Source organism: Strigops habroptila, chromosome 3, assembly GCF_004027225.2.
Source record: "Strigops habroptila isolate Jane chromosome 3, bStrHab1.2.pri, whole genome shotgun sequence".
Classification (NCBI taxonomy): domain Eukaryota; kingdom Metazoa; phylum Chordata; class Aves; order Psittaciformes; family Psittacidae; genus Strigops; species Strigops habroptila.
The window spans coordinates 9,913,759-9,930,120 of record NC_044279.2 but is presented as its reverse complement, the minus strand read 5'-3'; the positions used below and the strand labels follow the sequence as shown (position 1 = coordinate 9,930,120).

At 38.4% G+C, this 16,362-nt stretch overlaps 1 protein-coding gene across 9 annotated transcripts in view; it reads right to left on the bottom strand.

The window, feature by feature from the left end:
• Positions 1-16,362, bottom strand: part of PCLO (piccolo presynaptic cytomatrix protein) — a 351,165-nt gene that overhangs the window by 330,870 nt on the left and 3,933 nt on the right. For all 9 annotated transcript variants that reach the window (XR_003990563.1, XR_003990564.1, XM_030479514.1 and 6 more), the window contains exon 2: positions 12,546-13,791. Coding sequence is in view for 7 of the 9 variants with exons in the window: in XM_030479514.1 (XP_030335374.1) it covers positions 12,546-13,791 (1,246 nt within the window). In the remaining 2 variants the exon portion in view is untranslated. The remainder of the gene's footprint in view (positions 1-12,545; positions 13,792-16,362) is intronic.

The following is a 16,362-nucleotide window of genomic DNA, read 5'->3' as shown; positions in this document are numbered from 1 at the left end:
TCAGAGGGCAAGTCTTCATTTGGAATCAGTGAGGAACTTTGCCTAAGCCCTGATGGTGAACCATAATCAGGTTTCCCAACATTTTCTTTTGTTATTAAAAGAAGATCCCAAGGTAATTACTGTACACTTGTATACAACGGACTCCTCTTTTCAAGGAGAAGGAATAAGACGAGTAATGTATTTTCCCACGATTCTCATCAACTTTAGTACCTCACAACTTTAAAACATTTTTTTGTCCTTCCAAAGAAGTATTACGTGAGAGGGAAAATGTATTTCTAATAAAACATGATAGAAGAAAACAATAATCCTAAGTGGTCATCCCTACCTTTGCTTTTGTAAAGCTTCAGAGTTTGAGGAGGGATCAAATAGGCTAAAGCAACAGGTGGTCAGGAAGCATCACATGCTATTCTCCACATTTTCTATTGCTAGCAGAAACCTTGTAGGCAGCAAAAATGCCATTCAATATGACACAGAGACCCATGGCCCTACACCTGCAAGTAGATACTACATGCAAATAAAGATTTTGTCTGTGTAATATCAAAGCTCACTGGAAGGAAAGAACTCTGGGGTCATGGACTGGGGCAACGAATTCATAATCTTAATGTGCTTTGCCAGCTGGCCTTCCAGCAGCAAAAATTAAAAGAGAACCATTAGATGCAGCTCCCTAAAACACAATTATTCCAGTTATTCTGATAAAACATGGTATATACACATACTCTGGACTATGAGCTCGCTATTGGTAACAGCTTAACAAAGAGATGCTCAGTTTTGGCCCCACATGTAAGTTCACAGTAATCAAGTTACCATTCATAATAATGCTGCTTTTACCTTCCATTTTCAGTGCAATTTCTTCAGATTGTTTAAACAATTCTCCAATCTACTTGCAACCCATATAGCAAATTATTTAAAAAGTGAAACCAACTGAAACAAAACTGGAACATGTGTTTAAACTCTGAATTACGGAAGGAATTGAGTTCACAAGTGAACACAGGACCTGAGCAAAGATTACATTTAGCTTAACTCCCATTTTGTTTGATTGTCGATCTATATCCCTATAAGCCTCCTGTAAAAGGGACAATTACTCACAATAAGTACATCTTAATTATGACACCTGGTTTTAGATATTAGTAATCTAATTTAATTAGATACATATTAACAGCATTTCTGAGTGAAATCTTAAGGGTCTTCTAGAAGTTTTAAGTTTAATCAAAGACCAGACTTAAGCCACATACTCTGAACACTCACCTCAGCTGTCTGGCTTTGGCAAAGTAACTAGGGAGGTGGGCTCTCTGTTATGGTGGAGAAAGGTAAGATCCTGTGAGGAGCTTTTTAATGGGCCTAAGTGAGGAATGTCTTTTCCCACTAACGACAGAGATTTAATGGAATTTTGGACAATGCACTTCTCATAGTGATTCACTGCTCCTGCTTCTTTTCCACTTGCCTCTTTTTTTTCCTTTTTTTAAATGAAAGTACCGTACTCTAAAGTAAGATAACCAGATGAAACCATCACAGTAACATGTGTCTACCTGCTTTCACTCAGCTTCCAGAAAAATCTAATTTTAAGTCATTCTGACACTCCTAAGGCCCCAAAAAAAGTAGCTGTAGGGTTGGGTGGGACTACAGAATAAGTAGTCTGAATAATTCTTATGTTTAAGGTGTTCCGATTCTGATTGCATTTATGAACATTTAGGCTTGTCTTCCACATGCAGTTATTACAGTCTGACTGTACTACCTAACTGGAGTCCAAAGAAAAGTCAATTCTATACTACAGTTTTCAATACAATCTTGTGTAGAAGACAAAACCTTAACTCTCAACTGTTATTTTTTCCTTACCTTAAAAAGAAAGAAACAACTTATGTATACACATATACACATATTCAGTAATAAACTAGAGCCTTTAAAACTAAAAATTAATTTGCTCCTCCTACAGTTGGAATTCAAAATGGAAAATGCAGGAAGTTTTACTTCACTGTATTATTTTTTTAAATCTTTCTGGTTTAGACATAAAATTCTTCCCATGCATGTTAGTGGGAGGAATAAGTGCCAAAACCCTCAAGTCTCTATAGCTTACACACATCACCTTCAAACAAATACAAAATTGCACAAACTGTAGTTCTGTGATTGAAACTGCAGGAGTTTAAAATGAAGTGCGCTACATGATGCAGTTTTGTATCAAAGACTGGCCTGTTCGTTCTACTGCAATTACAGAGATTTTCCATAAATTTTAACAGGAGCAAGCTTCTGTTAAATACAGATGATCTTACACATTATTACAGATGAAGTAAAATTTACTACTGTTATAGATACCTAAAATACCAATGTTTGTTTACCCTTAAAAGTCTTCCTGGACAGCAGTTCTATGACTTTTTAGTTTCTTTCTCCATATTTCTCATATCTCTACCTAGAATAAAAAGGCAAAATTTTCCAGGGCAACATGTGAGCTTTTGCAGTTCCCATCTACTTGTATAGGAGATTCTTCTTTGATGCTGAAGATCCCAAGCTGTCTATTTTTACACTGGTAGATAGGGGTGGGAGCTGGGTCTTATTTCTAGAAGAAATCCATATGTGATTTTCTTCATTCTGAGACCCATGCTGCTAAGTGCCATGACTAGGACTGTGAATTTGACAGATTTCATGCAGCATCTTTGTTCAGATTTCAACTACTGAAGACAGAAAGTGCTATCTTGCTTTCTAACTAACTCACTGATGTAGAAACTGTATGCCCTCATAACAACAAACAAGTATTAGAATATATTTTACATATTAATCAACCACAACATCTTTAAAAAGCTTCATAAAGACACTACTAGTTGGGAGCACCAAATGAATTTATTCACATTGTTTTAGCAAGAACATCCATAGAGAACTACATTGAAGAAAATGATAGCACCATGTCCCATAAGTCACCTTGCTTTATACATTCATATCTAACAGTTGACTCCGAAAACAAATACAAGCTACGCTTCAGTTCTTCTTGTCCCAAACAAAGCCAACACAACTGAAGGAAATCTGAAACCTATTCCTTTCTCCAAAAGTGCTCAGATTCATTCTGACTACACAAACCCATCAAAAGCAATAGGAAAACTGTCAGAGAGTGAGTGCATCGACTGGCATGCTCGATTTCTATTCCTGCAGATGATGTAGGGGAGGAAGAGAATCCAGCTTGATTCTATAACTCCAGATGTACATCAGAAGAAATTTTGACTTGCAGATTGAACATATTTCATATAAAAATTACTGGCACACAATATGAATATGGTTCTTAGAAGCCATTTTAACAGTCCTTTTTCAGAACAGAGACTCATTCTAAGGCAGAGTCCCATTCTCATTTAGACCAGTCATTTGGTGCCATAAAAAGGAACTTTGATATGCATAAAATATTAACATCCCTTTACCTCACCACAGAAATGTAAAGATTTATAGAGCCTTTACACTGCCACAGATACATAAATGGACTTTGCTGACCTTGCTCAGAGCTGCCCCAAAGCTTTATCAGCAAAATCGGTTTCTAGTCTGAAAACACATCAGCTTATTTAGTTCCTGACAATTTCAGAGAGGAGTGAGGAATCCAGAATTGGCTTTTAGCAGACACTCCTGCCAAGATGATGAGAGAAACTTGAAAAATAAAGCACTTGAGCTCAGGATTTTATGCAGCTGCAGGGTGGCAGAGACAAGTGTGAGGGTGTTGGGTGTAAGAGTTCAGAAACTAGATCAGAAAATCCAGTTAGGAACAAAAAAGAACAACAACTATGATGGCACAAACTCAATTAGTATGTTGACATACAACCAAAAAGGTATTCTAAACAAGCCTGGGCAACAGTGAGACAAAGTTTTCCTTCTACACCATACTTCCATGAATAAGATCTCAACTATTCAAAGTAATTACACTGAAGCAAATGTTTAACTATTGTACACAGTATGCAACTGATGCTCATTTGAGACAAATAGATCATCATTACAAAATAAACATTTACCTTCCTTTCAGCTATCAAATGTAAAAGGCAACTTGGGAGTTTATCAGTGAACACTGACTCAAGATGCTTGCAAAAATGTTGCCAGGTTGTAGCCAGCAGCATGGTCCTCAGGTGTCCATTCCACAAACCACAGCAACGGTTACAAGCACTCTAGCTTGGTGGTAAACCAATGTTTGAGCAAACTTTTTAAATAGCCATTTCAAAAGACTATTTTTAAATGTTACTTAGCTATTTTAAAACTACTAAAAAACATTACTGGATGAATTATGTTATGTAGTTATCACTATCTTAAAACATACTCCACTGCTCTGTTGAAATTACTAATACAAAAAGCCATAATTTGCATACGAACTACGAGTGTTTGGGGAACTGTTATCTTATAGCTTCTATGATTATAAATCATAAAGCAAAATAGAAACATAATGTTTTGACTCTTTTTTCTTGAACACCAGTATTCTAGAATATCTAAAAGTTAGTTTTTTACAGCCAAATGTGTGTTTAAGCTGTCTCATGCACAGGACAAGGCAAAACATTTAAACACAGCTCAGTGCACTGCATTATGCATCACTGCAACAAATGTCAATTGCTTCCATTAACTGCATCAAGGTTTAATATACTACAAACACATGAATGGTTAACAAAATCTGTAACTGCAAATCAAGAGAGCAGCAAAGAAAAGGCTAACAAAGTTCCTCTGTGTTGCACAGAGCGCATCTGAGTTAATATCACTGGGATCTGAACACGGATTACGCTGTCTGGTCGGAGCAGGGCTGGGCCATGCTTCCTGCCCAGTGATTACCCAGCAAACAGCATCTCCACATCACATGGCCCAACATAGTAGTAAATTACAGTTGCTGAGCAACAGCAATACTGGCGCAGATGGCTCACTGCCGTTGACATCTTTAGCTATGCAGATTAATTTATTATTTACTTGTGTTAAAAACTGGACAGGACAGTTTCCTGGGTTAATAACAAAACACTGCAACATATTGTAGAATATTGCCTAATTAAAATATTGAGAAACCATTTCCCACGCATAGGGGTTTACTGTTTTCTACTTTCTGCCCCTTTCATGAAAAAAAGAAAGAAAAATCCACAGGGCATCAGTACTATTAATACATCTAATCCTAAGTGTAAAGCAGAAATGAAGGCACACAGTCGTCTTCTGAGAAACAAACAGTGTGGGCATGTATTTAAGAATATTACACAACCAATACTCTGTACTTCCACAGCCCTTCTATTTGCGAATCTTGACAATTTTCCCAAATGCCCATGTGGGAAATGGGCATTTCCACATGGAAATTTAGGAACTTCACTATCTTCATTTCATCACGAAAATTGTGAAGAAGCTCCATTTCCATATAAATTGTAGTGTTAGTAACACCGGAACACCCCAGGTACTGTCTGGACAAAAACAAATATTTCACAGAGAAATATTTCAAACTTCGATCAATTTTAAAAGACAGCTAAACAAGGCTGGTTTGAATCTGCTCTCTGATCAGTTTGAACCCAGCCTAAACTCCATCCTCTTTTACAGAACATCTCTAGCTTCACTGCAGCACAGTTAAGAGTTGATATCTAAATTATTACTTTGAGAAAGTTAAAAAAAAAAAGCTTTGTGTTTTGTTGGGTTTCTTTAAACCCATATCTTTACAAAGTATGATCATAACAGCTGATTATCAAATTTAAGTCCTTAATTTTTTTCTACTTTGTTTTGCATTACTTATATATTTAACACTGAATATCCCCTCAAGTCTAGGTTTACACAGGGAATACAGTTTCAAAGCTGTTTTTCCTGGTATTAAAAAGCTTACATTATGTGGCTTGTCACTATCCACAGTGATGGCAGTTTTATTCTTGTTTATATGTCATTTCCAGTCCATGCTGCATTCTGGTTCTTACACACTACTACAACATAGCAGGGTCTAGACTGCAAACCGCAGGGGATATTTCAGTTCAATCAATAGACTCCTTTGCTGTCATGTAATCAACAGTGGTTTAAGACTCATTTCTATTTTTTTTATTATAATTATAAGCAAAACTCATGGAATCAACACAACAATTATAGTCATCTTCCTCCTATGAATAGTATTTTAAATTATTATATATTTCTTTCCCTTTACAAGCTAATAATAATAACTGAAGAAAAATAATACTTCTCTGACCTCTGGGAGGAGGTGAGTAGGTTAAGGAGTATCAGGGATAGAGAGAGACAGAGTACTGGAATCGCATACTACCCTCCCTGAGGAAGGCCCAACAGGCAGACAGGATACATGATACAGAGGGTTCCATGTTCTCTCTCTGCCTGGCTGAACACAGGGACTTAAGGGACAGTGGGCAATGGTGACAGGTCCCTGCCCAGCACAGCAGGTACACCTCCTCTGTGACTGCTCCACCTTCCCAAGTGCCTTGCCTTCGCACTCTGCAAGTGGAAGTGAACAATGACGAGGACGATGGTTCATCTAGCATGGAGATGTCGCTCAGGTTAAGTCAGCCTACACCCTGCATGAAGACTGCTTCCATAAAGTAAAAAAAGATAGGTCATTGTCCATTCTGAAGGGAAAAGAAGGCCCACTATGCAGACAAGACCCACTTCTTAGGGAAGTATGCTGTATTCCTGGGGCCTGGCTTAAAGATGTGACAAGAAAGATTCCTACCCTGGTACAGCCCTCGGATTATTATCCATTATCGATTTTTTCAGGTAGGAAGCAAAGAAGTTGCAACAAGAAGTCTGAGGGCAATCAAGGAAGACTTCAGGGCCTTGGGATGACTGGGTAGAGGAGCACAAGCAGCATTCTCCTCTATCCTTCAAGTTACAGGGAAGGATGAGAGAAGAAATAAGAAGAGCCAACAGATCAATACCTGGCTCCAAGCCTGGTGTAACCAGAATAATTTTGGGGTTTTTGGTCATGGGTCAGTTTACATGACGCCAGACCTGCTAGCAACGGACAGGGTATACCTGTCTCAAAGGGGGAAAAGGGTCTTTGTGCAGGAGTTATCAGGGCTCACTGAAAGAGCTTTAGCCAAATTTTGAAGCGAAAAAGGGATAAAACCAGGCTCACTAGAGATAAGCTTAGGGGTAGCATGCCAGTGTTAGAGAGACAGTGTGCTAGCGAGGTCCTTCAGCCTGTTGTCTCAGTGGAGGTAGGGGATGAAGATCCATGAGGCAGCAAAGATGCAGCAGGAAAACTATGATTTAGTTACCATCATGGAAACACAGTGGGATGACTCGCACAACTGGAGTGCTGAAATGGATCATGATAAATTCTTCAGAAGGGATAGGCAAGGAAGGAGAGGCAATGGGGTAGCCCTGTATGTTAGGCAGTGTTTTGACCATCTGGAGCTTAATGATGATGACAATAGGGTTGAGTGTTTGTGGGTAAGATTCAGGGGGAAGACCAACAAGGCAGATATCATGGTGGGAGTCTGTTATAGACCTCCCAGCCAGGATGAAGAGGCAGACAAAATATTCTATACGCAGCTGGGAGAAGTCTCACAACCCCTATCCCTTCTTGTAGGGGACTTCGATTAACCAGATGTCTGCTGGAAATACAACATAGCAGAGAGGAAACAGTTCAGGGTGTTCCTGGAGTGTATGGAAGAGACCATCCTGATGCACTGGTGAGTGAGCCAACTAGGGAAGGCAGCCTGCAGGACCAGTTGTTTGCAAACAGAGAAGACCTTGTGGGTGACGTGATGGTTGGAGGCTGTCTTGAGCATAGTGATCATGGAGTTTTTGATTCTTGCAGAAGTAAGGAGAGGGTCAGCAGAACTGCTACCCTGGACTTCCGGAGGGCAGACTCTGGCATGTTTCAGAGCCTAGTTCAGAGTCCCTTGGGAGGCAGCCCTGAAGGGCAAAGGACCCCAGGAAGGCTGAACATTCTTCAAGAAAGAAATCTTAAAGGTGCAGGAGCAGCCCATCCCCATGTGCTGGAAGACAAGCTGACGGGGAAGAAGACTGGCCTGGCTGAACAGAGAGATATGGTTGGAACTCAGGGGGAAAAAAAAAAAAAAAAAAAAGGGAGATTTTATGACCTTTGGAAGAAGGGGCAGGCAACTCAGGAAGACTACAAAGATGTTGTGAGGTTATGCAGGGAGAAAATGAGAAGAGCCCAGCTAGAACTTAACCTGGCTATTGCCTTAAAAGACAATAAAAAATGTTTCTATGAATGCATTAGCATCAAAAGGAGGGCTAAGAAAAATCTCCATCCTTCACTGGATGTGGGGAGAAACAGTGATAGAGAATAAGGAAAAAAATCAAACAGCAAAAAACAAGTATTTTCGGATTGGGTTGAGGATTAAATCAACTTTGATACAGACATGTTACTTCAAAAACAGTTAGAACCAATAAAGTATTCTTGAGAACTCACTTTGCTTCCATCCATAAGAGCTTCTGGCAAGTAAACAAATCCTGCATCAATATACATAGCTTCACACTATCTGAATGTGCAACTTTTAGCAACTATCTAAGTAAAAAATTATACCTGGCTCCAAGACTGATTTTAAACAGTCTCTCAAAAGCTTAATGAAACTGTGGAAAACATATGGACTTATATGGATAAAATGCATGAAAAATAAACCTTCCTAAAAACTACCTAGAAAACAGGCATCCACATACGCACACATATCATCAAGGGTGGTCTCATGGAGCTGAGTCACATACAGCCAAGTTTCTAATATTAACAACTTTAACTCTCCACTTGATCGTCAACTTTAGAGATGCCCATCATGAAGAACGTAATGATGCAGTATTATACTTTAAACCCTTTCTCAGTCTGTGTTGTACGTATTTTCCGAAAACTAGTTCAGAGGGGATGAAAATTTCCTCCAGCTATCAAGCATATATACCGACGATTTAGATTTAACTATAGTAGCTCATGTTTTTTGCCTAGCTTTATCAAAAACTATACATAAGTGTTTACCAAAATGGATAGTCCCTCAGATGTCTTTGCTCATTTTCAGAAAGTCTACTCCTACTCAAATGTTGTAGAGGGCTGAATCTTTTTTGGGGAAGTGCTGGTTTCTGTTGCTAATGGCTCATGGGAGTGGTTTTGGCAAAATAAAATTTTGAAGATGTGAGAACAATAAATCACCAGGTAATAAAGTAAATACACACCTGCTGCGAGGTTCTGATGTATGTGAAAAGAAAAGGGAACAAAGTACCAATCATCAAACCTGTTTATATAATTTTTCCGTTACTTTATGCAACTGTTGCTAGGCAGTCATGTGCCATGGAGATGAGTGGAGTGTGAATACCTAGACAGATTAGAGAGACATATGTTACCGAACACGTAATGTATGGTGTGCTTTCTCTCTAGACTGCTGTACAAAACTAAGATACCAACTACCCCTTTTCCACAAGGGGACTGCAGTGTCAAGATCATTCAGAGAAATAGTTCAAGGGGTCTGACCTTGTGGCAATACAGGTATCACTTTCTGCTCTTAGTTACACCGTTCTCTCTAGTGAGTTAAAACAGACAGAGTGAATGTACTACTGCACTTAAAATAGAGGTTTAAATTACAAGAATGACTAAAAATTTTTAAAATCAGCAGTTTTTATAATGGTTTTACAATGCATGCAATCTACTTCTTAGCCAGTTTGTAAAGCCTGCTGTATTCTTTCCAGAATAAGCTAGAAATATACAATATGGAAATTTAGAAATATCTATACTGGAAAAGAAATTCACTGTGTTAGTTATTAAGACTGAGCTATCCTGTAAGAAACTTGTAGAAGAGTATCTTAAGAAGGTAGTTCTAGCAGCTGTACAGGGGAAAATGTTAGAGAACAAAAGCAGTATAAATTCTTTTCTAAATAAATGCCTTTCCCTTTCCCCACACCCAATTTCAAATTATTGCTTTCTGACCAGTAATGTGTTCTAACATAAGCAATAAAAACAGTGGCTATAAAGGGCATGGGAAAAGCACAACACAGAATCACGAAACTTGGCAGAAAGAACTGCAGAAAAAGTCAAAGCATAGCAATAAGAGGTGAAGATATAGTCACTAAGTGCATGGGTGAGAGATGAAGACTTTTAGTCAATAACACTTTTGGAGAACTTAAAGTAAGAGAAGCCAAAAGAAAAAACTTGCACCATAATCAAGAAAACTGACAGCTGAGACACAAACCACGGTTTTCATGCCAGACAGGAAGAAATGCGTACACTATTGCAAAGGAGGAATCAGAAATTTTTGTTAATACTCTAACATTGAAAGAAACGGGAAACTAGAAGGAAAATTTGATAATAACTCAAGTGGGAACCTTTGCAGCTGAAATAAGCAAAATTTCTGTATGTGCCAGAGCAGGTTCTATTACTTTGCTCCAACTGTTCAGTAATAAAGTCAGATGTGATTTTCATCGCACTTCACTGCAGACTGGAGCAGGACACCCACAATGAAGTTTCAGCAAGACAGCTGGTGGTGCAAAGCTGAGCAAATGAGAAAAGTCTGAGTGGGAGTCAGGAGATTGGAACTAATAGCTGAATAAATTAGCCGTCCAATACCTTAATTTACTGAAATGATTTCATCGTGAAATAAATGCATATCCTGTGCTTATTTCACTGTGTAATATGAAATTCAAATCTGCTTTTACATATGTATGCAATCAGTTAGTCTTAAATGCAGCTGTATTTATTGTCTTAAAGTCCTGAATTTCACACTTACAGAGTACCCGCTTCAAAAACTAGTATTTATTCACGGAATTGCCAAATACTTTGAGATCTTCTTACATAAACTCTCTCTCTCTCGTAAAATCCACTTCTTTTGAACACACCAAAGTTGTTGACCATTTCCATGGCAAATATGAAGTTTTCAAAGGAGGACAAACTTGGAGCTCCAAGAGACACCAGGAGCACCCTATGGAAATAAACAACTCAGCACCCTCAAATAAATGTAAGAAATTTTGGTCTAAAAACATTCTGTCAGAACTTGAAGGCAAAGTTTTCTTACAAACTTCCTCTTTGACTTTAAAATCAATGCATCTTCATCTTGTTTGTTATACATAAATACATAAATATATCTCTTTTTTTTACCCAAAACTGTCCAGAATTACATGCTCTATGACCTTTACTCACATATGCCCAGATAATATAAACTTTGAGCAAATGCTCTAAAATTTCTGCACAAAGGTTCAAGTTCAAGCATTAATGCCAACTATCTCAACACTTAATTTCCCTAAACCCAAATGAGGGAGTACACCCCTACATGATGCAATGTGCTACCAATGGTTACTGCAAGTAGTCTGTCAGGTTTAAATCTGCAATTTTAACAACAAATCAATAAAGAACATAATTGCTGGATGCACAAAGTGTGCTGTTTGTTACCGGGTACTCACTAATAAACATCCACACTGGAAAGAACCTAACTGCTAGCAATGTTCTTAAATCATGTGGTACTGAGCAAACAGGTTGCCCAAAGAAGCTGTCAGGTTTCCGTGCTTGGAGATACTCAAAACTGGCTATGAGCAATCTGCTTTAGGTGACCCCGCTTTGAGCGAAATGTTGGACTACCAGATGCCCAGAGGACCCTTCCAGACTCAGCGATTCTTTGATTCAATTTGAAACGTAAGGATATTATTTGTCATGTTTCAAAACATAGTAGCAGTCTGCACTTCTTCCTATCAGCATCTCTGATCAGCTAAACAAATACCAAAACAAGACAAAATTAAGCTTCCCAAATACCCTTTCTGGCTATTTTATCATTAGTTAGTCTTTGGTGACAGGTCTGCTATGCTTGAATTTCTATAAATTGATAAAAGTGTTGGTACTGAAAACAAACCCAAACTACACTGCAAATTTAAAATTAACACATCAGGATGTATAAGAAGCTGCTCAAACAATAAGAGATCAGATATTCATACGAAGTCTTATTCCCACACAGAGCAAGTAAAGGATATGTATAAGCACATAAATTAAGCTACTGCAAACATCAGGTTAAAAGAAGTTCATTTGAAGTCCTCATACTTTCTATGCCATTTCTACATTATATAATTACAGCAGGAATGGTGATCAAGGTTAGCGATAGTCCACAGATATCTCTTTCATAGCATCCCACAAGAATGAAATAACCTGAGCATCACCAAGCCAAAACTCATGACTCAGCCTTTCAGCTAATGAACACTGACATAGTTACAAAGCAAATCCACCACAGCATCCTTTTCCAAAACACACACTGGGGCTATGAAAAGTCATCTTCTTACAGGAGCAAATTTTATTTATTTATAAACATATTAGCACATGACTACTGTGGTCAAATTATAAACGCAGGCATTGAGTGCTTAAAATCAAGCAAAATGGCAAAGAAGTCACATTGGGGTTCCTCCTCTTTTGATATGAAGAAATGAGAACACACTTCTAAACACTGTGCAGAGAACCATTACCTCTTTTTTTTCCATAATTTCATACCCTTTTACTCATAAGCAGTTTTCCCAAATAGCATGAATTTTGTTCACTGAACTTGTTAAGGCCTTAATTAAGTGATCATGATAGTAAACTGTAACACATCTGATGTTTCAGCATAACAAAGGTAAACCTAATTTTTGCTCTGGTAACGAACATCAGTTCAAAAACTACTCACCTCTGTTATATGAGGATTGGGATTGAATCCACACAGGCTGCAGACTACAGTATGACACTGCGTGCACGTGTTGTAATTGGCCTTTTCTGGAACATGCAGCAGCAGTTCAGTGGTTGTGCAAAGAGGACAGAAGGTTTTCTTTGGGGCAGACTCGGTAGGTTGGGTTGCACCAGCTTGCTTTTGCTGCAAGGGCTTTTCAGGCCCTGGTTGCTGGCTTGGTGGTTTTGTAGGTCCTGGTTGTTGTGCCAGGGGCTTTGTGGCCCCTGCAGGCTGAGAAGATGGTTTTGCTGGCCCTGCCTGTGGTGGCACTTGTTTTACAAGTCCTGTTTGCTGCGGAGGTGGCTTCCCAGGTCCAGGCTGCGATGGTGGTTTTGCAGGTCCTGTTTGCTGAGCAGACAGCTTTTCAGGTCCAGGCTGTTGAGAAGGCTGCTTTGGAGGCCCTGCTTGCTGTGAAGATGGCTTTACAGGACCTCCTTGCCGTGCCGGCTGCTGAGATGGTTGTTTTACAGGTCCTGGCTGCTGCGATGATGGTTTTGTGGGAGGTGGTGCTTGGGATGATGGTCTAACATTGTCTGTTTGCTGTGGTGATGGTTTTGTTGGGCCTGATGAAGGTTTTGCAGACGGCTGTTGTTGAACGGGCTTCGATGGTTCTGACTGTTGGGGCTGAGATTTTTGTGGTCCTCGTGGCTGGGGTGGTTGTTTCGCTTGTTCTACCTTTGAGTCTGCCGGCTGACCAGGGCCTGGTTTCTGAACTTGCTTTGGTTCCCCAGGGTGCTGCTGCTGAGGCACTGGTTTGGAAGACTCAGTTTGCTGGGCAGTAGGTGTGGCAGGTCCTTGTTGTTGAACAGCTGGCTTTGGAGGCTGTTGTTGAGCTGGATGTTTTGCAAGGCCCCTCTGCTCCTCAGGTTTCCCTTGCTCTTTTGGGGTAACCTTTTGTTTCCTACTGGTTTCTTGGGCTGCATCTGAATCTGATATCAAATCAAAAGGATTGAATTTGTTCACAACTGAAGTGACTGCACTCAATGGATTGGCTTCTGAAAGAAAACTGGGCATCATACTTGGCTTCTGATCTTCTTTAAAATCAGTCCTGGACTTTGATTCCCTCAGACTAATAGAAGAAGGGCTCCGTCCAGGTGCTCGTTGTTCTGTCTTCAGCACATCTACTGTTCTGCTTTTACTTAAACTTGGTGGTCCTGGATCTGGAGGCTTACCTGGTTGCCGGGGTCTTGTATCAAGCTCAGGATGTCTGCAGACAGAAAACATAATCAAATTAAAATAATGCAGAGTACTAGAAAACTGAGATAAAATAAGATGTATCTGTGACCCTGGAGGTGCTCTGGTAACACTGTAAAGTTTCCTAGGTGCTTAAGTATTTGCAAGACTAAGGCTTATAACATAAGGTTCATGTAAAAAGTATTTAAATGAAAATTGTTGCTCTTTAAAGGCTTAGACCAATACTCAGGCATAGACTGATTTATTATTTAGAAAATAATCTAATATGACAACAATGTTTAACCAGATAATTTTCTTTTCAGAAATCCAAAGAACACAAAGCTACAACTGCTTCCTTCACCTAAATCCAAATGACTAACTCTCCACTCTATCCCTTGGAATACAAACATAGAGAAGACTGAAAGAAACAGAGGTGTCAGAAAATTAGCAGATCAAAGCACAGCCATACAAGAAAAACGCTGCACAATACAAAATGTTTATGTACTTGTGTTTTGGCTACTTGTACAAAATTTGAATATATTTACAGTTCAATATGCAGCAGAGATTTAAACTGCTAAAATACAGGTACATTAAGGAGTATATACTTCTTTATAAAGTATTTGTTTTCAACCCATCCACTCACAAATCAGAAGAATTTTCAATCAGGTGAACCAGATGCCAGTTCACAGAATTAGTCCTGAAGGCGTTTTTTCTTTTTAAATAGAACTACTGTAGAGCTTTCTCTCAGCATCATCCCAACAACTCACACTGCCCAGCAATAAAAAAAAAATCTCTCATTACATAGGGATTATTCCAAATTTTCTAACAATAACATTTTGCTGTGTTTTCATATAGAAGAAAATAAAACTAAGAATGAGGAACTACAATCAATATCATGTCTTCAGATGTGGCATAGTATTCTACTTGTTGCTGTACTTGGCTGCAGCTGGAGGAAATAATATTGTATTCAACACTATTGCATTGTAGTAAAATATTCTTTTCAGTGTTACCACTGTGCTTTTGCTGGAAGATATGGTGTTCTCTTCAGTGCCACTACAGTGTTGCAAATATAAAATTGTCAGCTTTCACTATGAGAGATCCAGTTAACTGATCTTGTTTTTCCAGACATGACAGTGCTTTTTGGACATTCATGAGCAAAATAAACAATCATTCATTACATTTAACTATATTCCTTAACCAATAAATAAATAAAATTTTGCACAATTCTGTCTGAGAGTTTTATCAGAAGTCTGCAGAATTATATGTAGTAGACACATTTAAAAATACTTTTACACTGTTTATGTTACCATGGGTTTACTATTATTTCTGATTGATACTTAGAGTTTATATTACATACCTAGCAATGGCAATAGAAAAGGGCAAAGCTAAGTGGCAGCCATTTCTGTGCTCATAATTCTCACAACATGGGATTTTCTCACAATCTTGTATCCGAATTTTTTTTGGCAAATTAACAATTTCCACATGAAATACTTGTTAAGGACAAACTATTTCCAGCCTTCCATAACTCCATTTACCCTTCCCCATTCTTGTAAAATTGTTGGCCGTAATACTGGCACCTTAATGTGCAACCCACTGTGAGTGGGTGTGTTTCTATTGGCATCAGTGAACATTGATTAACTCATTATTCATAAAGAAGATACTACAGAAAAGCCCAATGATAATCTAATTCCTTCAAATATTCAGCATTTTTACTTTTTAAAAAGAACAATTTTACACTCTTGTTAGTGACTAGGTAGGTCTACCTGCAGTTCTGTTTCATGTTATTTAGATAAGCACTCCAGATTTATCTCAAGAGGTATTGCATGCTAAGCAAAATCATTTCAACCATTCTATTAGTGGTAGTCTGGTACACTTCCAGCATTCATGTTTGCAAATGTTCAAAATGTTAGAAGGCTTCATTGAACAATGCTGAGTGACAAGAGAAAAAAGAAAAGGATCAATCGTACTATTAAAACTCAGTTTGGAAAATGGGGTATCATGCCCAAACCTTACAGTGTGAAGGTAGAAAAAAAGAAAAAAAGGCAAACAAACAAAAAATCCCAGAACTAAACCTAGTTTTAGAAACTGAACTTGGACATTAACAAGAGTAAGTATGGGTATAATGTGGATTCCTACTGGAACAGAGTTTTCCTCTAGCTTTCATTTTTATCAAAATAATGTGCTCCTTAAACTTCCACCTGATCAGATCTCAGGACTTGAAATGAGATTAAACCCCATGAATCTAGGAAATAAACCCAGGTGATTCTGCAAGGCTGCTGGTGTATTAGGAAGATCAGAATTGTCTTGCCTTTATATATAACAGTGTTTCTAAGCAATGGATGGTTAAATAGTGGAAGAAAAGGCCTTGAAAAGACAAGCTTCTTGAAAAATGCTACCTCTGTCAAAAGCCAGGACTTACGCTATTTAGTTTTAGGTAACTGGAAGTTGAAACCTTCTTTTCTAGAACTATTTTACAACCAGCTACAGACTAACATTAAACAATTTTAATTAATCTGGAGAATCAGAAATTCAAAAAAAAAAAAAAACAAAAAAACCACACTAAAACAAAACACAAACTTGTCTTTATTTTTCAATAATTTCCTTA